Genomic DNA, 25,915 nt, shown 5'->3' on the forward strand with positions numbered 1-25,915 from the left:
TAATCTCCGGGTTAATCTATATCACCCTTTGAAATATAGCCTGCTTTTCCCCTTATGATTAGATACTTCTTATCTTTCCTTTCACTTAGCTATAAGAGCTATAGGTACTGGCCTCTAATCTGGTTATCCTCGTGATCCTCTGGTATATCTTGCTCTCGTTATGAGAGGGCATCTAGGATAATAGCCTCTTTGCTAGGTCAGAATTAAATTATAAAGTTAAACCGCGATAATATCTCTACTTAGTGGACTTACCTTTTACTAAGCTATTATTTCTTTATAAAGTATTAGAGGTTAAGGTAATCTATAAGGATTAGGAAGAAAGCTATATTTCTTAATTTTATATCTTAGTATTTTAAATAATAGATAATTATAAGTAGCTCTTTATTATAGATTAGATAATTATATTTAATAAGTAAGTTCTTTTTTAAGAAGAAAGCTATTAATTAGAGGATTTTATTTTCTTTTATTTATAAAAGGGTATCCCTAGTAATATATCTAAAAGAGTTAGTCTTAAGGATTATCTCTTAGTCGGGGTCTTATTAGGCTAATATAGGTGCGCTAATAAGGAGTGCTTTAAGCTCCTTAAAGGCTATTTAGTAATTATTTAACTAAATAAATATAGCCTTTTTCTTTATTAGGGCTATAAGAGGTAATATAATAAAGGAGAACCTCGGGATAAACTATTAATAATAATTTATAAAGCCTAAAAACCTTCTAATTTCCTTAACTAAATAGGGCCGCTCTTATAGTTAGATTGCCTTTACCTTCTCTAGGTTAACTTAAATTCCTCGCCTAGCTTTAATAATAAATCTAAAGTATTTAATGCTTATAGTCTTAAATTCGTATTTATTAATATTAATCTATAGGCCTGCCTCTTATAACCTCTAGAGGACTAGCTTTACTTTCTTCCTATAGTTAGCTAGGGACCTATCTAAGTAGATAAGGATATTATTAATATAGGCCGAGCAAAACTTATCTAAGTAGTCTTATAGTATATAGTTAATATATTATTAGAAGGTCACTAGGGCGCCTATAAGGCTAAATAGTATAACTAGCTATTTATAAAGGCTATACTAGGTATAAAATGCTATTTTCTATTTATTTCCCTCTTATACCTATACCTTATAAAAGGCAGTAATTATATCTAGCTTAGTTAACCACTTTGCCTTAGATAGGGACCTTAAAGTCTCTTTAATAAGTAATAATAAGTATTAGTCCTTCTTAATAATTATATTAAGACCTTAGTAATCTATATAAAACTATAAGCCGCCCCCTGGCTTCTATATAAAGAGGATAGGGGCTAAGGCAGGGGAGCTACTAGCATATATAAATCCCTTATTAAGTAACTCTATTAGGGTTCTTCTAAGAATAATTAATTCCTCGCGAGATATTTTATATAGAGGGCCCTAAGGGGGCTCTTTCTCTCTTTTATTAGGCCCTTATTTTAATAAGATCTTATAGTTAATACTAGGTTAATATAGTAGTAATTAATTAATAAGCTTTTAATTAAATGCTCTTAAGAACTTATAGTAATACTTAGGGAGCTTTTCCCTTAGATCTAATCTCTTCTTTAGTGCGAGGGCCTTTTTAATATCTAGGAGGCTTATAGAAAATACTCTTAGGCTATTATATTTTCCTTTTTATTTCTTAGCGCATTAAACTAGACTTATAAAGACTATGCTAATTAGGCCTAGTAGATTAGGTTATTAAAAGCTCTTAGGGTCTCGCTTATTTACTTAGTAGTTATATAAGCCTATATATAATTATCCTCTTATAGGCTAAATAATAATATCCTCTTTATCTATCTAGGTTTATCTAAGGATAATTTTATTTCCCTAGCCTATTATAATATAAAAAAAGACTTATTTCTTATAGTAGCTATTAATATCTATATCTATATATATTATGTGCCTAATAGCACCTAGCGAGGATATGTTTACCTGCTTAAGTATTTATAGGATAATAGGAATACACGGCAGGCATAGCTTATAGGTAAGGGCATTAGCGATTATTTCATAGCATAGATATCTATTATTAATAAGGGCTATTAAGTAATATTCTTAATTAATCCCTATATTAATATAAAAAGGTTAACTATCTATTTAATCCTCTAGCTTCTCTTACTTAGCTTAAGCCTATTAGTGCTCCTAATAGCGATTTTAGTTAAGAGCTACTTATTTTCTAATTCCTCCGCCGAGGCTACCTCGCTTAGGCTATTAGCTTTATCTTTATTGCTTAGGTCTTAGTCCCTTTTCTTTCTTAGCTTACTCCTTATAGCCCTAGTTTTACACTTAGGCTTCCTTGCCTCTTCTAAGTCTTATTAGCTTCTTTAGTGTTAAGTATAATAAGTAATAATATAGCTAACCTCGCTATATTAATAGTATTTCTGCCTATCTAGGAGCTTCGATTTATATCTCTTAACCTTCGTGGGTTTCTAATCTATATGATTAGATGCCTCCTTTGACGGCGGTGACCTCTATCTAGGTTATTCCTAGTTAGGGCTTAGGCCTCGTCGCTGCTCCTGCTGGTTGCCTAGCTTTTGGTTATAGAAGCGGAGCTCTTCTAAGTTGGCCCTAAGGCTCTATAGCGCATTAATAAAGGAGGGATATATCTTCGGTAAACTAAGCTAGCCTGTAAGGTAGGAATAGAGCTCTTAGTTAATTATATGCTTAAGGGCGTTAATTTATACTGAGTCTACCTAGTTAGCTCCTCCGCTATCTATAAGCTTCTTCTTAAACTTAGGGAGAAAGAATATAAAGCTCTCCTTATCTCCTTATCTTATCGTCTCTAGCCGGCTAAGAGCTCGCTGCTTAATATTTAGGTCCCTATAGTAGCTAGCTAAGTATATTATAAATTCGCTTAGCTTAAATTACTAATTTAAGCCTCCTTTTTTAAAGAAGGCTATTACTATTACTTATGGTATTTTAGCTAGTTTAGAGTAGATATAGGCGAATTAATTTAATAATTCGCTAAGGGCAGGGTTATTAATACGTAGTTTACTTTATATTTTAAGTTACTAGGCCTAGAATTTCTATTAAGTTCTATTAAATCATAGGGGGTCTAGGAGGATTAGTTTCCTCTTTATTAATAGTTATTCTAGCGAGGAGCTTCGTTGAAGTTTAGGTTTAGCTGTATTTAGGGGCTCTAGCGGTTGCGGCGTTAGAGCTGGTATTATAATCGCCGACTGGATGGCGCGAATCTAATTCCTTGTCTCCTCGCGGTTGGTTTCTCGTTTAGCGCGTAGGGCTCGCAGTTCCTTTAATATTTATATTATTATTTACATTATTATCTAGGAGGCTTAGCTAGGGGAGCCCCCGTCTTGGTTAAGAGCTTCTATCGTGGAAGCTGCTTATATTGATCATTCGTATTGGTTCGTCTCATTAGGCAGGGTCGATTGATCAAATGCTTATCCCTTTGGGGGATCTTCTACTAATCGCTCCGGTAGCGAGGTCTTAGGGGGGGGAACTTCTGCTACTCGTGATTTACACGAGGTCTTCGCAGGGATATACTTAGCTTGACCGCTATATAGGCAGGAGCCTTCTATTACTCGTGATTAGCACGAGGTCTTCGTAGAGGTATATATATAGCTCGACCGCCATATAGGTAGGAGCCTTCTGCTTTTCCGGGCTTAATTACATAGAAAGCCAAGTAGGGACTAGACTAATTGACCTAATTAATTAGTCTTCTTATTAAAGGACGGAGCTTTAGGATAATATAATAGTCTAGCTGAGTATATTAATAACTAGCTGAATGACTCTAATGAGTATCTTAAAGCTAAGGAAGAAAGGAAAAGAAAGTAAAAAAGGAGAAGCGAAAAGAGCCCCTTTTAGCTGTTGAGCTTATGTGGGTCTTGGTCGAGAGTGCAAGCCGAGACCCCCACGGGCTCAGCCCGTTATATAAGGTTTCTTAAAAGATTAAATATATAAAAATACTCTTTTTAAGTTTCTAGCTATTTTATAGAAAAAGTTAAGAGGTCTAAGGTAAGTGGGATTTTAATAATATAATATGCTATTATATATGCTTATTTATTATATAAGCTATATATATATATTAGCTTATTATATAATATATTTAAACTTTTAATTTTTATTTATTTTAGGCTTAGCTTAATTTTCTTAGAAATTTTTATATTAATTTAATATTAGGTATAAATCTATTTATAGGGCAAATTAATCTATTTACTTACCTAATCCACTTACTATATATATACGTTATATAATAAGCGAGTTAGAAATACAAGCGAGTTAGAAAAATATTAAGACCTTTAATATAAAATATAAAATAAAAATATAATAAAGTATTAAATTAATTAAAACTAATTACTATACTCTTCCCTAGATATCACAATAACTATTTAATATATTCTTTTATTATGGCCGGTCTTGCTATAACGATTATATAAGTCCTAAGGGGATAAACCAGTCATACTAGTTTATATTAGTAGTAGATTAAGTCGCATACTCTAAAGAGGGGTATATAAGTCACGTCTAGTAATATACTTAAGGGTATTAAGTATAACTAAGTTATATTAATAGCTGAGGTAGCATAGTATATAAGAAGGTATAATAGGTATATTCTATATACTAAGTCGTCCTAGCTAGCTTATATTTGTGTATGTAAGGCTCACGCTAGAGATCGTGAGGCTCACGTTAGGGGTCGTGAGGCTTCCATTCGAGATCGTAAGGCTTATATTCGGGGAGGTGAGTGAAGCTATGATAGGCCGGCTTCTTCTAGTGAATTATAGGTCCTTCTTCCCATGTAATATAAGACCTATTAGGTCGTAACACGATCTCCCCCCTTTTGTTAGTCCTTATCCTCGAGACTAGTTCTTTAGGCCTGGGTTTTTTTAATTAGTTAGTCCCTAACTTCCTCCTATAATTATTTCGCGTTGCTAATATAATATCAGGAAGAGTTAAAAAATCGCGTAAGTCTAGTACCTCTAATTAATAAGCTTTATTATAATATTTTTCTTAAAACTCTATCGCCGCTAATATGCCTTATATTTATTATTTTAAGTAAAAGCTTATCTATAAGATAGATAGTTTTAGTTATTTAGCGAAATATAAGTAATATACGAGGCGGGGTTATCCTTGCGATAATATCTATATTGCGTCGTCGCGTTTATATATCTTAGGTTTCTAGTATTTTATAGCTAATTTTAAAATAGTAAATAAGTTAATTAATTAGTAAGGGAGATTAAATCGCGAGGAGGATAAAGCAGGTAATAAGATCTTCTTCCTCTATAATTAGCTAGTGGAGCTTTAATCCTCTCTTATAATAGCTATGGCTTATTTATAAAGGATTTAGATAATAAAGAAGAAAGTGAAGGAGTAGAGTAATAATTTATTTAAGCGGGGTATAATAGAGCTAGAGGCAGAGGATAACCTTATCCCGGCGCTTAATTCTTATGAGAGGCATATAATATAAGACTTCTAAGTATTAGGCATTCCTAATGGGGCGAATTAGTCTTTGCTAGGGTTAGGCGAGGAGTTTAATAATATTATTTTACTTATTATTAATAAAAGTTCTTTAAGAGGCATTATATATTAGTAAGGTATTCTAAGGGTTTTTATATATTTTTTAAATTAAGGTAGTTTTTTTATTTAATAAAATATATTATTTTATTATTAATTTTACTTATATTAAGGATAGCTTTTATAATATATTCTTTTAGTTTATTAACTTTTATATTTAGTTTTTTATTTATTTTTACTTAGATAATATCTTATATTAATTTAAATAGTAAAATATAAAAGATTAAATAAAGCTTAACCTTAGGTAATAAGTCTAGTTTATAATTATATTTTAAGATTTTTTATTTAATTTTATATAATCTAATATATTTATAATTAAGTTTTTTATTTTATTATTTTATTTTAATATTTTTTATCGCGAGATAAATTATATCTCCCTCTAAAAAGATTAGTCTCTTAATTCTTTTTTTATTAGTATATATTATTATTTTATTTTTAATAAATTTAAGTTTTATTTTTATTTCCTTATATAGGTTTTATAGCTAGTCGCTAATAAGGATTACCTTAGGGTTAATAATAGCGTCTTTAGATTATTAGTAAATATCTAATATAAACCTAAAATTAATATATATTAGTATAACCTTAGTGCTTTTATTAATTACTATATTATAGGCTAGCTAAGTAACTAGTAGCTTTTTAACCTAATTAGTTTATTTATAGTTAATATAGTAATAAAGGTATTATTCTAGTATTTAGTTTATTTATTTTATTTATCTATTAGTCTCTTTATAATATGCGGTGGAGAGTTTATAGTTAATACCTAAATATCCTATAAGGCTTTGCTAGAATTTTAATGCAAATAGTAGTTCTCGGTCTATAATAATCTCGAGTAGTAGTTTATATATTTTTATAATATAAAAATAGAAGAAATAAGTAAATTCTTTAGCTATTATTAACTCTCTATAGGGTATAAAGTAAGAGAATTTTATAAATCTATTTATAATAATAAGAATGCTATTATAGAAGTTTTTAGTAGCTAGTTCTTTTAATAGGGGTAGTTTAGTAATAAAGTTTATAGTAATTAAGTCTTATAGTTATTATAAAACTAGGAGTAGTTATAGTTTTCTATATGGTTTATAGCATTATGCCTTGGTTTTCGCGTAAAGGTTATATTAACTAGTAATTATTAAAATAATTTTCTTTATATTAAGAAATATAAATATTATCTTAACTTATTTTAGGGTTTTATTAATTCCTTAATATCTATATAATAAATAGCTATGAATTTTATATATAAGGTTATATTATAATTTTTTTAGTACTTATTACTTATTAGTTTTTTTTTTATTATCTAATAGGTATTTATTATACTCTAGGATCTTTATAAAGAGTAAATTACCTTATTTTACTATATAGGTTACTCTAATAATTTAATATAAGGTACTAGTAATTTTACTTTATTTATAGATAATAGGTTTTATCGCTAAGTAGTATTTTATATATTATTATACCTATTATTTTATTTTTTTCTCGAGCTAGTAGCTATTATAGAGGTAATTTATTAGTCTCTAGGTTAGATTATAATTTCTATTATGCGGGGATTTATTGTGATAGTAATTAAAGATAGTTTTAAAGGCTTAATTAGGGATAATAATTATTTCTTAGTAGGTTAAGAGTCTATCTTCGTTATATTAATATCCCTGCGCGTAGTTAATATTATTAATGTTTTATTTCTTATATCTTTTAATGAGTTAGATATGTTCTAGTAATGGTGTTAGTTTAATAGGTTCCTTAGTGCTAGCGGTGCATAGTGGTGTGTTTTTATGGTATTTCTAATATCGGTATATCCTTCCTTATATCCTGCTATCTAGGTCATAGTTATTATAGTATTATCTTATAGCTTAAGTGGTTATCTCTAGGTTGCTATAGCGGGTAACCTAGTAGTAATAGTAATTAAAAATAGGTTAGAATGCTTCGTCAGGGATAGAGATTTTTCCTTTATAGGTCTATACTCTGTTATTCCTTTGTTGGTAGCCTAGTATATACTCGGCGAAGTCTATTCCTAATTATTTATTTTTCCTAATAAGTATAAGGTATTTAGGTAATAGTATAGCTTTAATAATTTATATAATAGTTTTTTATTATAGCTATCCTTCCAGCGTATAATATAGTAGTTACCCTTTAGTCTTAGTCTTTTTTATATCTAAGTCAGGGCATTAACTAATAGCATTAGCTCTTTTATTCTCCCTTCCTTTAATATAGATAATAATATAGTCAAATTCTAAGAGATATTTAGCATACTAGAGTTATTATCTACTAAGTTATTATATTTTAGCGAAATAAGTAATATTCTTATAATCTATATATACCTTAATCTAATATTTACTTCCTAAAAGATAATACCTAAATTCTTTAAAGGTATTAATAATTACGAGGAATTCCTTATTATAGATAGGGTAATTAAGTTCTACTCTATATAGTTTATAGGAGTAAAATGCGATTAGGTATAAAAGTCCTTTATGGTCTTATTATCTAATCTAAGCGCCTAAGGCGAAATCTAAGGTATTAGTTTCGAGTTTAATTAATCAAGAAGGGTTAAACATCTTAAGCACTAGTTCGCTTAAGATAAGTCTTTTAATCCTATCAAAGGCGTATTTAGCCTTATTCCTAAATATAAAGGTTTTATCCTTTTTTATGAGTTCTATTAATAGTGCAGCTATCTATCTAAAAGCTTTAAGGAACTTATGGTAGTAATTAGTAAATCTAAGGAAGGCTTATACTTCCTTAATATTTATTAGTTCTTTTTAGTCCTTAACCGCTAAGACCTTCTTAGGGTCTATTTATATCTTATTATAAGAAATAATATATCTAAGAAATTCTACTTCTAAGGCATAGAATTTACTTTTCTCTAGTTTTACTAGTAACTTAGCATTTTATAGTATTTATAATACCTTATAGATATATTTTATATATATTTCTTTTTATTTTAAAGAAAATAAGGATATTATCTAGGTAATATATAATAAATATATCTAAATATTCCCATAGTATATTATTAATTATTTATTAAAATATAATAGGTATATTAATAAGTTTAAAAGGCATAATAAGGTACTTAAATAGTCTATACTTAGTATAAAAAGCGGTTTTCTATTTATATCCTTCCTTAATTTAAATAAGGTTATAGGCTCCCTTAAGGTTAAGTATTATAAAGTACTTTATTCTAAAAAAATAATCCTTTAACTCACTAATAAGAGGCAGTGATATATAATCTTTAATTATAATAGCATTAAGTATTTTAAAGTTAATATAAAGCTAGAGCTTTTTATTTTTTTTTAAGATAAATATAATAGGGTATCTAATAAATAACTTATTTTCCTTAATATATCCTTTCTATATTATATCTTTAATATATTTCTTTAATACTAGTAGTTATGCTTTATTAAGTAAGTAGAGTTTATTAAAGCTAGGTTATTTCCTATTAATAAACTTAATTTCTAGGTTATAGTATATATATTTAGATAGACCTATCTTAAGTTCTTTCGCGAAGAGTTTCTTATAGATTTAATATTACTATAATATATTTTTAAGTTATTTTTCTTCCTCTTATGAGTTATCTTATAGTTTTTTTTATAGTTTAAGGTCCTTCTTAAGTTCATAGAGTTATTATATAATTTATATAATTATTTTTTATTATTATTATTTTTATTCTCTTCTATATTTATATTTTATCTCTATAGGTAAAGAGGTATCTTATATTTACCTCTGCCTAGCTTCTCTAATATCTTCGGTAGAAGTTTAAGATCTTATATTATATCCTAAGTTATTATTTATCATAGGGGGTGCCTTATTATTAAAAAAGAATACTTAGCTAATTCTTTAGTTAAAATATAGGTTAAATTATTATAACTATAGGTACCTAAGTATAAGATTATATTATTTATTTAATATAATATTAAATAATATCCCTTAGTTCTTTCCTTTAATAAAAACCTTAAGGTAATTAATCTCATAGTTAATAACTCTATTATTATAATTAAAAGAGGTTCCCTCTAGGTTAATAACTAAATAAGGGGTTTATTTATACCTTTATAATAGCTTAAGCCTATTCACTATTATTAAGTTAAAGTAGTTTTACTTAGCTTTACTATTTATTAAAGTATTTAATTATTCTCCCTTAACTTATACTTTTATTTCTAGGCATTATCACTTATATACTCTAGTAGTAAAGTAAAAGGCCTTCTAGGGTAATATATTCCCTTATTTATCTACCCGTTGCCCTATATTAGATAGGGTATCTAGTTTTTTAATATTACTAAGGCATAGCTAGTATGGTTAAATTTATACTTGCTATCTGCGTAGGCGTTATAGTTATAGTTATCCTTTAGGCTATCTTACTATTATTAATAGCCTTCTTTTATAGCTCTATCTTCTGCGTACTAGGCATTGCTTAGTTTTTTATATTCTTCCTTATTATAGGTATATTTTTATTCCTATGGTTTGGGGTAGACCTTATTAAGGTCTCCCCTTCTAATATAATCTGCGTATTCCTATAGGACCTTATTGGTGGGTCTATGATCCCTTCTGAGGTATAATTAGATTCCTTTATACTATTCTCTATCTATTTTATTGCCTCGATGGGTAAGGAAGTTAAATCTTTCTATAGCTATGTGTTTAATGCGTTTATGTGTGGCTAGGACTTGTTGTCTATGTCGTGGGTATATTTCTTTATAGCATAGGGTTACTTCTGCGTTGGGGTAGCTTCCTTTTAGTTCTTCTTGCTATTCTATTATAGTCCTCTATATAGCGATAATAACCTATCGTTCTAAGCTAATAGCTCCTTCTTTTATAGGGTAGAAGCATAGCATAGTAATACCTATTCCGTTAAACTATTAATTAACTTTATACTAATAGGTTTTATAAGCTAGGTAGGGTCTATTATTTAGTTACTATAATTAGACTAGAAAGTAATTATTTTATTATTTATCTGCGATATATATGCTATAGCGGTGGTTTTTATATGAGATCTATGAGATTTCTTTATATTAGGGGTATATTAATATAATGCGGGGATTATTTTATATATTAATTTATAGTTTTAGTTATTAGGGGTTTATAGTAATTTCCTTATAGTATACTCTAATATAGATATCTTCTGCGTTATTTATATTTTATTATTCTCTAGCGAGGTAGATATATTAGGCATTTAGGTTAGTCTAGTATTATAGGCCCGTGGCTTCTTTAACCTAGATTTTATAGTTATCTTCCCAGAGTAATATATATCTATCTCGCCTATGCCATTAAATCTAACTAAGGTTAAATTCCAGCTATGCTCTTACTCCCGAGGAGTATTAGTCCCGATTGATAGGTTTATAGTGCCTATTCGGTTAGGTTATAGCGATGGTTTTTTAGCCCTTTACAGGGGGTTTTACCTTAGTATTAGGTTCTAGTAGTGGGCTCTATATATTAGAATTAGTTAGGTTTAATTATTAGACCTTTAGGATCTTTGGCGGCTCATATAGTCATTCTTTTATTATATTATTAATTACGTAGTTATTTTCCGCTTTTTTCTCCGTTAGGTAGGCGGCTAAGTAGGGCATAGTAACTTCTCCTAGTTAAAGTCTAGTTTTATTATATCCCTATCGTGCTATTCCTAAGGTTCTAGTAATAGTGCGGATAGCTGTCTAAGGGCTATTATCTTAGTTAGTCGTGTTTAATTACTTCTTACCTTCTGGAAGTCACTAGGGGTTCTTTAGCTTATAGCGTCCTTCCTAGATATCCTTTTACTTTTTCTTATATTTATTAGCCTTATGGCCTTTCTTATAGTAATAGTAGCATTTAATATTCTTTAAGCTTTATTAAGTAGCTCTTAACTCTATTAGTCCTAGGTAGGTACTATATAAAGTTCCTCCTCGCGGTTGCTACTAGTTCCCACGGGGGTTTCCTTATTAATAATATTAATTAAGAAAATAAGGGTTAAAATTAGCCCCTCTTAGTTTATTTCTCTCTATTATCTTTTTCTTATATCTTTTATATTATTATTTATTAATCTTAATAGCTATTATAATATACTTATTTAGGTTATTAAGTTAATCTACCTTATATAGCTTATCCTTAACTTCTAATTTTAGTCCTCTATAAAATACTTCTATAATATATATAATAAGCAAGTTAGCCAGGCAAGCGAGTTAGCTACTTTTCTTAACCTTCTAGTTAGAAATTATAATAAAAATATAATAAACTATTTAATTAATTAAAACTACTCGCTATACTCTTCCCTAGATATCTTAATTACTACCTAATATATTCTTGCATTATAACCGGGCTTGCCGCAGATACCATAATGCTAAACCCCCGGTCGCGCTGACCTTCCTTGACCACTACTTCTCGATGATTCCGCTATTACCTATGCATTAATATCCATTTGATCAATTGCCTGCCTTTCTTCCTCTACCGTTATAACCCCTCTTTTTTATAGCTAGGTTCTTTTTGCCCTCCGGCGCTGACTTAGTATCTTATTCGCCTATTTAAGGTCTTTAACCCTAGCCTTTAATAAGTTAACCTTATATATAATTATCTTTATTCCCTTAGAAGAAGACTATATAGCTTCTAGAATTGACTCTAGGGAGCTACTTTTATGCCTTATAACTCGTCTCTTGAGGTATTTAGACTAAGATTAAGCCTTAAGTATGGTCTTTGGGGTCTTTGAAACCCAAGGGGTTAATGGTTTAGCCACCTCCTTAGCCGGTATTGGAGTCCGTAGTTACATATTAAGCTTCGAGACTATACTTTCTGGGTCAAGAGGAACAAGGCTAGCCCCTCTAAAGGCTAACTTGATATTCTTTTCCGTCATAGTGGCCTAAAATGCGGCGTAGAAGGCCGGGAAGAACTTAGTCTTTAAAACATAGGTTATAGAGTATCTAATTAGAAGCTTTATTTCTCGGCTATAAGCGTTCTTAAGTACGCTAAAGTATCTAATATTAAGGGGCTAAAGTAGATGAGATGAATAAGGTGGCATATAAAGCCTGATAATCTTCTTCTCCTTATAATATCTCTTAAATTCGATTAAGTAATAACTTTTATAGCTATTAAGGATTAGAAGATAATAGCGACTATTTGATCGCTTAGCTATGCACCGATCAAAGTGCTTAAGCCACTCGAGGCTGGTCTTATTATCGGTCTAGCCATTTTGGGTCGTTATAATAGCCTAATCGCCCGGGAGGTTACTATCCCGGTACTAGTTAGCGAGGTAATATTAGCCCGCATTAATAATAAACGGCGGGATTACTTAGCTATTCGCGTTAATCGCCTAAATAACTATAATCTATTCTTAGTTTCTAGGCTATACTGATTTTGGCTTTCTACGCCTTTCTATGCCTATAATAACTATTCCGCTCTAAATTATACTTATTATAAAGCTAGTCTTATTAATATTATAAATATTATCTAATTAGATATTATACTTTATAATTATATTCGCTATAAATATAAACTAATTATAAATAATAACTAGATCTTTATATTTAGCTCTCTAGTAATTATATTTATGAAAAAAATATATCTTAATCTCTGGGTATTACTTAATGAAGTTTAAAGCCCAATGCGTGCTAATTAGCGGCGCGTCGTGGTCAGTAAGTAATTAATTAGCTATTTCTTTAATACCATAAAGCTAAGGGGGAAATCCTCGTAAATCTAGGTCGAGAATAAACTAAATAATAATTTATTCCTCTAGATCAGATAGTCGACGCGATTTATTAATAATATCGCGTCGAGATTAAATCCCTTTATGGCGATTAATAAGAGTATTGTGATTAACCTTATAGATCTTTATAGCCTATTAGAAGCTAAGTTTTAGTTAATTTTAATAAGCCTAAAGGGTAAGAAGCATTTTAGCCTTATAATTAATAGATAATATGCTAGGTGGTTAAGAATTAATTGATTAAATCGAGAAGATATTAGGTAAGGGATTTTTAGCCAACTTGCTTGCCTGGCCAACTCGCTTATTATATATATTAAGGGATTTATTATTAAATTCTATCTTTAAGGCTAGTTATCTAAATAGGGCTATATATGCGGCGTATAACCTAGTTTAGGTGAGGGTAAATAATTATGCGGCTACTTATTATTTCTTATTTATAAGTTTAAATATGTCCTTTAGGGCGGCTTTAAAGTTATTCTAATCTGCGTAGATATTAATAGTATCTTAGTCTTAGTTTACTTCTTCGTGCGAGAGGAAGTCCCTGAGGATAGGTTCTATCTAGGCGGCTATGGTGCCTTCTATGAGTTATCTTATGAATAAGGCCCTGGCCTTAGAGCTTGTAAGCTTAGTTGGGAATAGTTTAAAGTATCCCTTGCAGCGGGTTAGGAATGGAATAATGTCCCTTGCGTCCCTATTAAAGGGTGCTAGCTTTAGTGGTTTAATTACTTCTCTAATATCCCGTGTAGGTATGGGGTTAACTACTGGTGGTGGCGGTAATGGTGGCGCGGCCTATTGCTATTGTATTTATCCCCTAAGTTAATTAATTATAGCGCGGAGCTAATGGATCTCGGTGATTATTTCCGCGGTGCTAGGGGGTATATTATATGTAGGTAGTTAGCCTTAGCTATTGCCTGGGGTGCTAGGAGTATTATTATTAAATATATTTTGCGGTAGTATAGTATTACTTAGGGTAATGCTAATAATTTACTAAATAAGAGCTATTAATATATAATAATTATATAAGTCCTAAGGGGATAAACTAGTTATATTAATTTATATTAGTAGTAGATTAAGTTGCATACTTTAAAGAGGGGTATATAAGTTATATCTAGTAATATACTTAAGGGTATTAAGTATAACTAAGTTATATTAATAGCTAAGGTAGTATAGTATATAAGAAGGTATAATAGGTATATTTTATATACTAAGTCGTCCTAGCTGGCTTATGTTTGTGTATGTGAGGCTTACGCTAGAGATCGTGAGGCTCACGTTGGGGGTCGTGAGGCTCACGTTCGAGATCGTGAGGCTTACGATCGGGGAGGTGAGTGAAGCTGTGATAGGCCGGCTTCTTCCAGTGAATTGTGGGTCCTTCTTCCCACGTGATGTAAGACCTGTTGGGTCGTAACACTTGCCGCATATTCCACAACGGGTATCCTTCGCTCGCGCCGACCCTCCTTAACCACCACTTCTCAACGATTCAGCCACTCCCTGCATATTAACACCCATCTAATCAATTACTTCCCTACCCTCATCTAGAGTCATCTTTCCTCCATTACAGAGGCATGCTCTTTTTTCTCTCCGCCGCCTACTAAGGGTCTCGTTCGCCTATCGAAGGATCTAGATCTCAGACTTCATTAAAGCCATCTCATATATAATTGCCTTCATTCCCTTCGAAAATAACTCAATCGCATTAAGAATAGATATCAGAGAGCTACTTTAGTGCCTTTTAACTCGTCTTTTCAGAAATTCAGACTAAGAGCTAGCCTCAAGGACCGTCTTTGGGGTCTTTAAGACCTAAGGGTCAGGGAGGCTAGCCTCTTCGTCGACCGGTATTAGAGTCCATAGTTACACATCAAGCTTTAAAAGTACATTTTCTAGGTCTATAGGGACAAGTCCGGCTCCTCTAAAACCTCCCTAAATATTAACTTTTATCATTAAGGCTTAAAATGCAGCGTAAAAGGCCAGAAAGAACTCAGTCTTCGAAACGTGGGTTATAGAGTATCTAATCAGATGCTCTATTTGCTAACCGTATGCCTTCTTAAGAGGCCCAAAGCACCCGACGTTAAGAGGCTAGAGCAGGTACGACGAGTGAGGCAGCATATAAAGCGTAATAATATTATTCTCCTCGCAATATATCTCAAAATCAACCGAGTAGTAGCTTTCATAGCTATCAAGGATTAGAAGGCGATGGCGACCATTTAATCAGGTCTTTATATGCTAATCAAAGTGCTTAATCCACTTAAGGCCCGTATCATTGTCAGTCCGGCCATTTTTAGTCGTAGCGATCGCCCAATCGCCCGGGAGATTGCTTTCTTGGTACTAGCTGGCAAGGTGATATTAGCCCGCAACCACGATGAACGGCTAGATCGCCTAGCCTTCCGCATTAATAGCCTAGATAACTATAACCCATTCCCGATTTCTAGGCTAGACTAATTTCGGCCTTCCACGTCTTTCTACGCCTGTGACGACCATTCCGCTTATAATAATACCCATCATAAAGCTAGTCTCGTCAAAGTTATAGATATTAGCAAGGGTAATACCATATTTCGCGATTATATTCTCTATAAGTGAGAACCACTTCCAAATAGTAGTCAGATCTTCGCATTTCGCTCTTTAATAGTTATATCTATGATAAAAATACATCTTAAGCTCTTAGTATCGCTTAACGAAGTTAAAAGCCCAGCGCTTACCAACAGGTGATACGTCGCGGTCGGCAAGCAATCAGTTAGCCATTTCTTCAACACCACGAAGTCGCGGGGGAAACCCTCGAGAGTCTAGGTCAAGAATATAGTCAATAATAATCTATTCCTCTAGATCGGATAGTTTACGTGAATTAGGGATAATATCGCCTCGAGAAGGTTTGCCATGATATCAGTCATAGAGGGTACTAGGCGAGACCTTATATATCTTTGCAGTAGGGTAAATACATAATTTCGGGTTCTTTCAAAGAGCCTAAAGGGCAAGGATAATATTTATCTCTTTACTTAACTATGACATATTTAGTAGTTAAGAAATAATTAATCAAATGAAAAGAAGGGGCATTAAGGGATTTTTTTCCGACTCGCTTGTATTTCCGACTCGCTTATCATGTACGTTAAGTGATATCTAATCGCTGCGATTCTATGCCTCTTAGAGACGCTTGGGGCCCGCTTCTTAATATTTTGAAGCGGAGATATGACCTGCCTTGTTTTCTCTATGACAGTTGGATATTCATGCTGAGATGTTTCGAATTGAAAATCCTATTCGTGTTCGCCGACGTATTTATCGTCCCCGGAAGTAGTCACCTACTCAACCTGCCAACTCCATCAGGGGCCTTTGTTGATTTGGAAACCCTTCGTTGCACCTCACTGCTTGAACTGAGTCATTTGATGCTAGAAATTCTGGCTTGCGAGACGGGTGTGCATGCTTAGAAGAAATCCTCAAATTTTATACATGACTCTCTCGTTGTTGAAACGTTACTGGCGATGGTAAACGCACGGGCGTTAGTTTATTTGCTTTCATAAACCAGAAATACTGCTATATCAAACATCCCTGTGAAGCTCATCGTGTATCGCATCATTTTGGTCGTCGGTGAACTTCATAACTATAGTTATTAGGGCGTCGAGTTTGCCCTCATCCTTCAAGGCCTCCTTAATGTCGAGTGGCTACGGTGCTTTCATGCCTCGCTGAACCGCTCCTCCCACCCTTTCAAAGCTGGAAGCCGGTCGATGTCAACCCCTGCCAAACCTGCGAAATCGACCCAGCCGATCAAACCGAAGTCGGCAAGCGAGACTATGTAACCTGACTTGAAAAACCGAAGATGATTGCCCAGGACGTTGTAAAGTCGGTTGGTCTCCATATCTTTTTTTTTACTTTTCTTATAATAATTACTCTTAGGTCGGTTTGTCTCCGCCGGCTCCGCCGGCTGGCGATTTACACGTCTCTGAGAAACTGATCTTCGGGCACACCCTTCTCGAAGGAGTCCCGGTAGAATTCCCCCAGCCTCACAATCAACCCATCTTCGATCTCCATGCTGACCATTGCCACCATGTGCCAGTCCTTTCCCGTCGCCGACTTCAGAGGGAGGGACCCCAAAAATGTTCCGTTCATGATGACTCTGAACGCGCAGCTCGTCCTGGCTTTCCCGTCCACAATGTCGCTTTTGGCCCACCAAATGGGCGTGGACGGGTCAAGCACCGCCGTGAAATTGGGGATGGCCTTGCGCCATGATTTGTGGTGGTTGTCCATTCGGGTTCTGTGCAGCTGGGAACCGTAGTCGATGTAGATAGCATTAGGGGCGAACAAATGGGCAAAGGCGGCCGGATCGTCGGCGGACCAGGCAGCAACCCATCTCTGTGGGAGGGTTTCTTCGGACATCGTATTCGTAAGGGGGCGGGTCGTATATGGAGGGTGGTGGGCGAGGTGGTTAATGCAAGACTGCTTGAAAATCCGACGTATCTGGTTGCGTGGTGAAGCAACTTATGATGACCGGGGGTTAGGTGTACCTCAGCTCTTATACTGTGTCGCCTCCCCCTTCCAGACCATTGAGCCTCAAACCCCGTCGGAGTTTGAGGCTCAATTGCCCTATCGTTAGACCCTCAGTCTGATTATTAATTGCCTGTGGTTTGAGACTTATGTTATGGCCCCAGAGTTACTCGGAGGCAGGCCGGTCCGTGGGAGCCGACGGACATGGGCTACGGAAGAGCACGACACCGTTGACAGGAGGATCCACTAGGATCTGCCGAGCGGACCGTACGCCGTCGCTTATTAATGCTACCGGACCACTACCGTTCTCCTTCGCCCGGCAGTTGAGCCAAGGCCAGCTGTTCCCAATCTTGCTGCACTATTGAACTCCGCGCTCCCCTAGACGCCGAGACGGGCTTTTGCGCCGAGACATCCGTCGGCTGGTAATGCTTGACCGTCATTTGTCGGGCATTCTAGCGTCTTTTCACGCAGCAAGCACAGACATTGGCCTGGTGACTTATTGCGGTCAGCCACCCGACAGTGAGGTCTGCTTCACAGGAGCTGGGGATTGGCGCCAGAGAATGATAATGCATACACGCCTTGGGTGTGCTGCACAGTGTTGCAGGACTAATCGGCAGGCCATGGAGAGCGCCAACCGTGACGTTCGCCCGGCATTCCGATGTGCGAAGAGGTCCTGATCGAACTAGGAGCGCTGATTCACTCTAAAGTTTACAACTTAAACAAAAGGTTTTAGGCTGCAGTATCTCTGCAGACGACTTCGACGCAATAAGTGTCAGCTCGGGTGGCATCAAACTGTAGGAGTTGAGGATAACCGCAAAGAGGTTAACAGCCTGGGGGCGCACACGAAGGCCAAGTTAAGTCCCGAGTCCATGCTAAGTTTTTGCTGGCCTGCGATCGTGGTATTGGCCCCGCTCTTTGAAGAGTTTCTAATAATGACGCGTGGGAGAGGAGACCATTGTGCATAGAAGATCTATGGGTCATACTTATAATCTACCACTATACTATGCTTGGGTTTGCAAGCCCGCACCCCGGCGAAGAACCTGCAACGTCATGTTCTTGGCCTCCGAAACATCACCCATCGGAGGGATTGGCCTAAGTTTCTTGTGCTCTCTTCCGCATGCCATGACGAATCTTGGTTCTGCGAAGGCTCTGATGTCCTCAAGCGGGTTCCCAGAAAAGGCCGCTAGGTCTGCAGCGTACCCAGGTTCCAGCTTACCAGTCTCCTCGCTCAGTCCACACTCCTTGGCCGCGATGTCAGTTGCCGCCGCGATGATCTCCCGTGGCGTGTAGCCCGCATCTGCGAGAACCGTGAGTCCATCGGCATAGCGTTCGAAAGGGCAGAATCCGATGCCAGCATCTGTTCCGACCATTATCCTTATTCCCATATCACGCAAGGACCTGAGGTTGGATACAATAACCTCTCTTTTATCCCAAGGACAGAAGTAGTCGTGTTCAACACAGGCTGTGTTCATCTACTCAAAGCAGGTTAGAGCTATACGGGGTTGAGGGGAGGTAAACTAACCGTAGGACAGACAGCCAACTTGTTGTCAAGCAACTTCTGAGCTACCCTTTTGTCAAATGTTGCGTTTCCACTCTCCGTGATCCAGGCGCAGTGCTCTATCGAGCTGAACCTTGCATCGGCTGCTCTCTCGATTCCTTCGGTGCCTGTGGCATGAGTGGTGACGGGCATGCCAAGTCGCCTCGCCTCATCGGCAATGGCAGTCATTTCCTCTAGAGAGAAGCAGGCTTTGGAGGGGTGAGAGCCTGCTGTCATGAAACCTCCAGTCGCCATGACCTTGATCAGGTCCGCACCTTCGGCATGTCGTTTCCGAACTTCTGCACGTACCCCTTCAACACCACGACAAACACCACCCATGGCATGGGCATGACCCTTCTCGACCGTAAGGGGTGCGTTTGCGCACTGAAGTCTAGGGCCGATAACTTCGCCCTTCTTGATCTTGTCTCGAAGAAGGATAGCCGTCATTCCACGAGATGCCAGGTCGCGGGCGGTGGTGACGCCCGCATCTAGCAGCCGTGAGGCGTTGACTGCCATGAATGGGATGAGCTCCTCATCTGTAGCGGAAACCACAGTGCTGGTGTTTATTCCGCTGGGGTCAAGCTGAAGATGGACCTGCGAATCATTGTCAGTGTGTGAATCTGGGGCCGACAGCAAAGGCGTGACCAACATGGCAATCGAACAAACCGGGCATAAGAGTGACGTCGCCCAAATCTCTAACAGGCACACCTTCAAGGTCCTTTTCCAGGGTCGCCCACTGCCCGACCAGCTTGATCCGGTCACCTTGGACAAGGACAACTCCATCCTGGATCAGCTGCGACGAACTGCTGGGAAGCACACGGGCGGCGCGGATTGCTTGAGCTGTCATGTTGATAATGGAGGGGAGCTCGTCAAGGAAGATCCAGGCTTGATTGGTGCCTGGTAACCAACCACAAACCTCGAAATGATTTTATACCGACGCGGCCGGATCTCTTCCGGCATCCGGCCGGAGAGCCTGGATTGTAGAGACAGACGTGGGGCGCCTCGGCGGGCGGTCGGGTACCGGATATAGCGTCGGAAGAGAACCAGCCGCTGGGCAAGGTTCAAAGAGGAGGTTCTGGGCGCTAGTATTTTGTATGCCCCAGGCGCCCTTATCTTGTGAAGGATCAGCCCCACACTGTATCCTTTCTTTGAGCCCTTTGACCAAGATAAGGATATGAACGCGGTCGAGTCAGTCTGACTGCGACCAAGAGCCACGATCGAGTCATGGATAGAAAGCCCCTCTCTGAATTCCTTTCCGGAGACGGAGACCACCATCTGCTTATCTCCTCTTAGTCAAAAACGCTGCAGAAGGCTAGGGGCTGAACTCCTTATCTCCTCAGTGCGCGAGGACCTCTAGGGTAATTAAACCATTTTCTTTCTTTTTTTAATTCATTACTATTTGCAATAGTAACGAGAAGCCATCAGCCACAACAGCAAAAGACACAATTGTGATTAAACCACGTTTTTAAGACCTTGTAATTGCGTAACGTACTCCTAAGGCAGAAGTGACGTGAGGACCTTGACGATATATTACCCCAATAGAGAGTTTCAGAGACTTCGGGCACACCTGAGATGGCAGTGATATTGCTCATTTTTTTCACTCTGCAATGTTTCTATCGTAATAAATCTCGACAAAAAGGTTGGCAATCTCGTGACAACGCGCCGCACCTTGATGATTGTTGAACTGATATCCACCACGCCCACTCTACACAACCCGGCAACTTAACCAGGACTGGTCCTACCTCGCGATTCCAATCCTTGGTTCTCCGTATCGACGCTTTCACTGTCTCCCTCTTACATACTGTACCTGAAATGAATATTCTCCCAGTCTGTCACGTCCATTTCTCCGTTGATTTGTCCCTGGTGTGCAGACTCTTCAGGTGTCAACCCCATCTCTTCGACCAGCTTAGTCCTGCGACGGTTCTGCACAATATCTGTTCATTTATCAGGAAACGCGACGGAATTTGTAGGTTCAGGGCACTCACAGTAGAACCTCCACAAAATGAACAAGACGCATTCCAAGGCATACATGACTCCACAGATAATCATAGAGGGGACGTATCGGGGCGCCCACTTGGCTTGGAAGGTCTGGGCGCCAATGGCGTTGCCGATGCAGTACGCAATAAACATTACGGCTCCAGTCACCGACTTCTTGGTTCTGCCGGCCACGTTGGACGGGAGCAAGGTCCAGATCAAAAGACCAGGCAAGCGACCAGTCACAGTCATGAGGTAAAGACCCCATCGAGTCCACAACATGCCATCCTTGGGCAGTAGTCCCAGGGCCAGCATGCCGACAAAGGCAGGAATGGTCGAGACGACCATAAGGATAACTACAAATTCACGTCAGTTTACCATTCACAGGCCAACTTGAAAAAAGAAAAATGGTAGCACTCACAGCGGAGATTCGGCTTCTTCAGCGTCAGGAAGCCAACGAACAGAAACCAAGCAATCGTGACGATATTCTGAGGAATGGTGCCCTTGACGAGGGTCTCGAGGTTGGTAAAGCCAAAGGACACATAGACCAGGTTACCAAAGGCTGTGGTTCCGCCGTTGGGAAGGGAGTTGACGATGACAGTAAAGAAGAAGAAGTAGGTTTGCGGATCCTTGAATGTGATCCAGACCTGGCCCCAACGCCATTCCTTCTGCTGCTCTCTGCTGGTACCGGTCTGGTTGCTGACGACTCTGGCGGCTGCGATGCGCTTCTCCTCTTTTGACAGCCAGCGAACCTCATTGGGCGTTCCCAACACTAGCAGCGAACAGAAAGACATGATGATCGTCCAAGAACCCAAGAAAATGCTGATGTATCTCCACGGACCAAAGCTGCTGGGGTTTGCCTTGGCAGCCTTCCCAATTCCATACATGACGAGCTGTGTGAGGATGTCCATTCCGCTGTTCGAAGTGCCCCAGATGATGGATCGCATCGTGTGCTCCCGGCTGACGTAGAAGGAGGCCGTGATGAGGAGGAACGCTGGGGAGATGGTGCACTCGAAGAGGCCCTGAAGGGCTCGGAGCGCCATGAGCTGGGCGAAATTGTGCGTGAAGCCAATACAGAGAACAATGACTCCCCAGCAGAACATGCAGATGAACAAAGTCTTGTTGAGGCTGAAGCGCTGCATCAGGTAGTTTCCGGGAGCTTCGCCAACAAGGTACATGATGTAAAAGATAGTGCTTAGCCCTGAAATTTGACAAGTCAGTCTCGGCAATCCGCCACACGCAGCAGGCAGGGACCGATATGCGGCTCTGGGCATCACTCACATGAGAATTGCTGGCCGACTAACCCAGTGTCCTCTCGCATGCCGAAGGTTGCCTGAGTGGAGATGGACGTCTTGTCCGCCTGCTGGGTGCCATAGCAGAGCCACATCAGGGGCAGGAGAACGAGATCAATCTTCCAAAGAACCCTCTTGTAGTCTGCCTCAGTGTACTGGCCATCAGCGGCGCTGATTGTGTCGAGAATGATGTCTTGGACCTTGCCCTCGGCCACGTCGTTGGCAGGGTTGCCAATGCCAGCCTCGATCCCATCCATCTCTTTGGTCGACTGATGGCCCTTTGCATCTGCTGAGGATGTTTGAGTCATGACGGGATAGTATGAACAAAGTTTGACAAGATAAGATAATCCCTAGGTGCTGTAGGCAAAGTGCATATGCCTTGATTCAGGTGGGGGAACTGTCTTGTTTTTCTAGACTTATCCCGAGTTCGGTTCGCCACACTAGTAGCCCCCTAGTTGAGGACCTCGAATCCTACACAGCCGATTTCCGGAAGGGATCTCGATTCCCGACTCCGCGCTGAAATGGAGACGGACGGATCTCGGCCCGTCACCTCATCAGGAGCCCTTCATCAATAGCTTTTCCGCCACAGCCGCTCCGCTCCGTACCAGCATTCTTATCAACTCGCTGTTATCGCCTAGATTACAATGATTACAATCTCTGCCACAGGCATGTTTCCTGGACCCAGCTCAGCAATGACACCCGATGGCTGGACGAAGCTAAGAGGCGCATTCGTGCGTGCCCAGTCAGGCGGAGCACTATCTATTAGTGCGAGAATCTAAGGATTGCGCCCGCCATCCAGCTAGCTCGCAAGAGGCGAGAGGGCATTATTGTGTAAACCAGCCCTGTGTGGCAAATCGTGCAGGTAGCCATCAGCGAAGCCGGATTGAACACGCCACAATTAATGACAGTCTCAGGAAGCCAGTCCAGGCTTAGTACCAAGGTATACAATGGTGGTACTGCTCGTTTGACTTCTCGTTAATGAGTATCCATCCAATAGCAGGAATGCCGCAATGCAGTCCAGCCCTCTCATGTGACCCTTTATTAGCTTGTCGTGTGCTTTATGGTCAGTAACAAGTCACTTAATGCGCTTCCCAGGACTCCCATAGCTACGAGCTGAGGCACATGCTGTGGTGGCCACTATCGCGACTCCACGATGTCTTGGGGGTTAGAGGGTTTAAGCGGCGTCGCTTTCGGAAAGGCTGGATATCGTTGGCTAGATGAGTGGTGGTTGATTCGCAAGTTGGTGTAGTCTCTTGTAGCTAGGCCTTGATCCTCTGCTCAACCGACATCTCGTCTGTATCTAGTGGTAGATATGTCGAATCGCGACGTGCTACTTGATGTTCTATACTCACTAATGTTGATGTTTTGAATGAGGTTGTTAGGTGAAGTTTCCATAGTTGAGCTGCTGCTTCTATTCGCCAGCAGCAAACTCTGATTGTGTGTGATGATTGCTCTGCTAACTTCGCTCCTGTTTAGCAAGGAAGACTCTCGTACCCCCCAAGGAAACGCCAAGGATCGTTGAGCCATTATTCGCAGTTCCAGGCACTCCAACTCTCCTGGGCATCCTCATTCAAAACGCTTTCCAGCAATTTCTTGGTCTGCTGGTGCTTGATGGTACACGGCTGAAGTATTATAGTAAGCCATTCCCTCCCTATGCTGGGACTTTGGCCGAGTCGTTGGGTTTTACGTATGCTGCATCAAGTCCCAGCTAGTAAGCATCTCGGGGTGCCAGATGTCAGCGGGATTTTTAGTTGTTAGCCAATCTTTCCAAAACTCGGGGCATGTGGATACTCGACCAGGTGAAGGTCTGCATCTTCCTTGGGTTTATATTTAGTAATTCTTCAGCCGTTAATCATTGCCGTCGTATCAAGTGGACTATAAATGTATAATTAAATAGAGATAAAACTCAATAGTGGGAACCAAGGGGCAACGAAGAGGTATGTTCCACTCGCGCTTCTCTGGTGCACACCACTACCATGATATGCCCAACTACGACCATATATACACTCGAAACAACAGCCACCAGACACCGCCGCCTTCAGATTTATATAATACAAAAGTGTCTCTTCAAAGCGAATGACATGTGGATTCTGATCCTAAAAAATTGGAAGCTTGTGGTGAAATAGTTTACACCACCCAACAATCTACCTCAATTCACACTGCGGGCTTCCTAAATGGTCAAGAGTAGGTTCATACGCCTCAAGTGCTACCACAATATGCATGAGACTCGATTGACTGTTCGAGAGGCGTCTTATGAATCATTACATCACACTTGGCGCGCGGAACGGGCTGGTGAGGGTTACAGGAGGCATGCCATGTTGCACAATCAATTAAATGAAGGAATATCACTGTTTCCATCATGAGCGATTTGCTGCCTCTTTCCTTCTTTTCTTATTTCCTCACGCTGAGTGACTGTTCTTGTGTGACTGCTGTCGTGAGTGTACCTAGCTGGATCATAGAGCTACTGCACGAATTCCCCCCTGGCCCGTGGGGCTTGATCCTTTGGTTCATTCGGGTGGGTTGATACTTGCTGCGTGTCTCAGAGTTGTTCAACCCTGTGGTGATAGTGAGCAATACGATAAGCCGCTGCTGCTGCACGACACATGCGTACTGAGCGACTCATGGTAATTCAAGCCACACGGCAGTCTTTTCGGGTTGTCCGGATAGCCAGGTTGCTGCCCAGTTCGTCATGCAAATGTATTTGATGCGATAGAGACGATTTAATAACAGCAGTATTGAGATGAGTGCGAAGCTGAGCATCTTTCATTTCCCGTGTCTCAGCACCATGTCGCAGGATCGCAGCCGTGCTGGGTTTCGGTCCCGTGTACAGGGATCGGCACCGACCCTCCATCCTATCCTGTCAACTTGACCTTTCTACTTTCCAACAATGCAAGACGAAAGTAGCAGAGAGAACGAGACAAGGAAAATATAATGAGAGAAGAGGAATTGGCTCTAAATGAGACAGGAGAGTCGCTAGACCAGCCAGCAATATTACCACTCCCCATATCGATTCGGCTCTCATAGGTCGGATGTCGGGCTGAAATGCCACCCCAGCCATCTCAGAAGCACTTGAATTGCCCAGAACTATCTGCCAGGCTCTGCCCGTCTCCCTCTTGCCGTGACGAGTGGTTAAGTGCCTGCAAGATATCAATTTCGAGCAGTTCCTCATCGACGTCAGGTTTCCTGGTCTTGACCAGTTTCGACCCGCTCCATGCCACTTTCCCTGGTCCAAGATTGCGTCACAGGCTCGTTCACTCGATATCTCTTTGCGTGTGTTGCACTCAAGTGGCGATCTATCTCCCTCCTTACCCAGTGTGAGACACGTCTGACAAGTTGCGTCGCCGGCATTCCATCGGACCGATAACGACAATTCTCATTGGCCCCGCCGCTATGTCTTGGATATGGATAAACAGTCACCACGGGACGGGATGACACCGGACGGGAACAAGCTGACTTGGGAATCCGGGCTGGTAGG

General features: G+C 38.7%; 3 protein-coding genes across 3 annotated transcripts; all 3 read right to left on the bottom strand.

The window, feature by feature from the left end:
* Positions 1 to 17,085: 17,085 nt before the first annotated feature.
* On the bottom strand, positions 17,086 to 17,529 carry LRP88_02166 (nuclear transport factor 2 family protein; the record flags this gene model as incomplete). The annotated part of the gene is made up of 1 exon (XM_083238836.1): positions 17,086 to 17,529. One exon carries the CDS (start codon positions 17,527 to 17,529, stop codon positions 17,086 to 17,088), a length of 444 nt encoding a protein of 147 aa, XP_083105431.1.
* A 1,109-nt stretch (positions 17,530 to 18,638) lies between these two features.
* LRP88_02167 (amidohydrolase family protein) lies at positions 18,639 to 20,021 on the bottom strand (the record flags this gene model as incomplete). The annotated part of the gene is made up of 3 exons (XM_083238837.1): positions 18,639 to 19,109; positions 19,160 to 19,768; positions 19,824 to 20,021. The coding sequence occupies 3 exons, from the start codon at positions 20,019 to 20,021 to the stop codon at positions 18,639 to 18,641; spliced, it is 1,278 nt and encodes a 425-aa protein (XP_083105432.1).
* A 947-nt stretch (positions 20,022 to 20,968) lies between these two features.
* Positions 20,969 to 22,748, bottom strand: LRP88_02168 (uncharacterized protein; the record flags this gene model as incomplete). Its single annotated transcript, XM_083238838.1, has 4 exons — positions 20,969 to 21,108; positions 21,160 to 21,504; positions 21,570 to 22,349; positions 22,430 to 22,748. 4 exons carry the CDS (start codon positions 22,746 to 22,748, stop codon positions 20,969 to 20,971), a joined length of 1,584 nt encoding a protein of 527 aa, XP_083105433.1.
* Between the last annotated feature and the right edge of the window lie 3,167 nt (positions 22,749 to 25,915).

Source organism: Fusarium phalaenopsidis (genome assembly GCF_050370095.1).
Source record: "Fusarium phalaenopsidis strain FUZ10S chromosome Unknown contig_32284, whole genome shotgun sequence".
NCBI classification, from domain to species: domain Eukaryota; kingdom Fungi; phylum Ascomycota; class Sordariomycetes; order Hypocreales; family Nectriaceae; genus Fusarium; species Fusarium phalaenopsidis.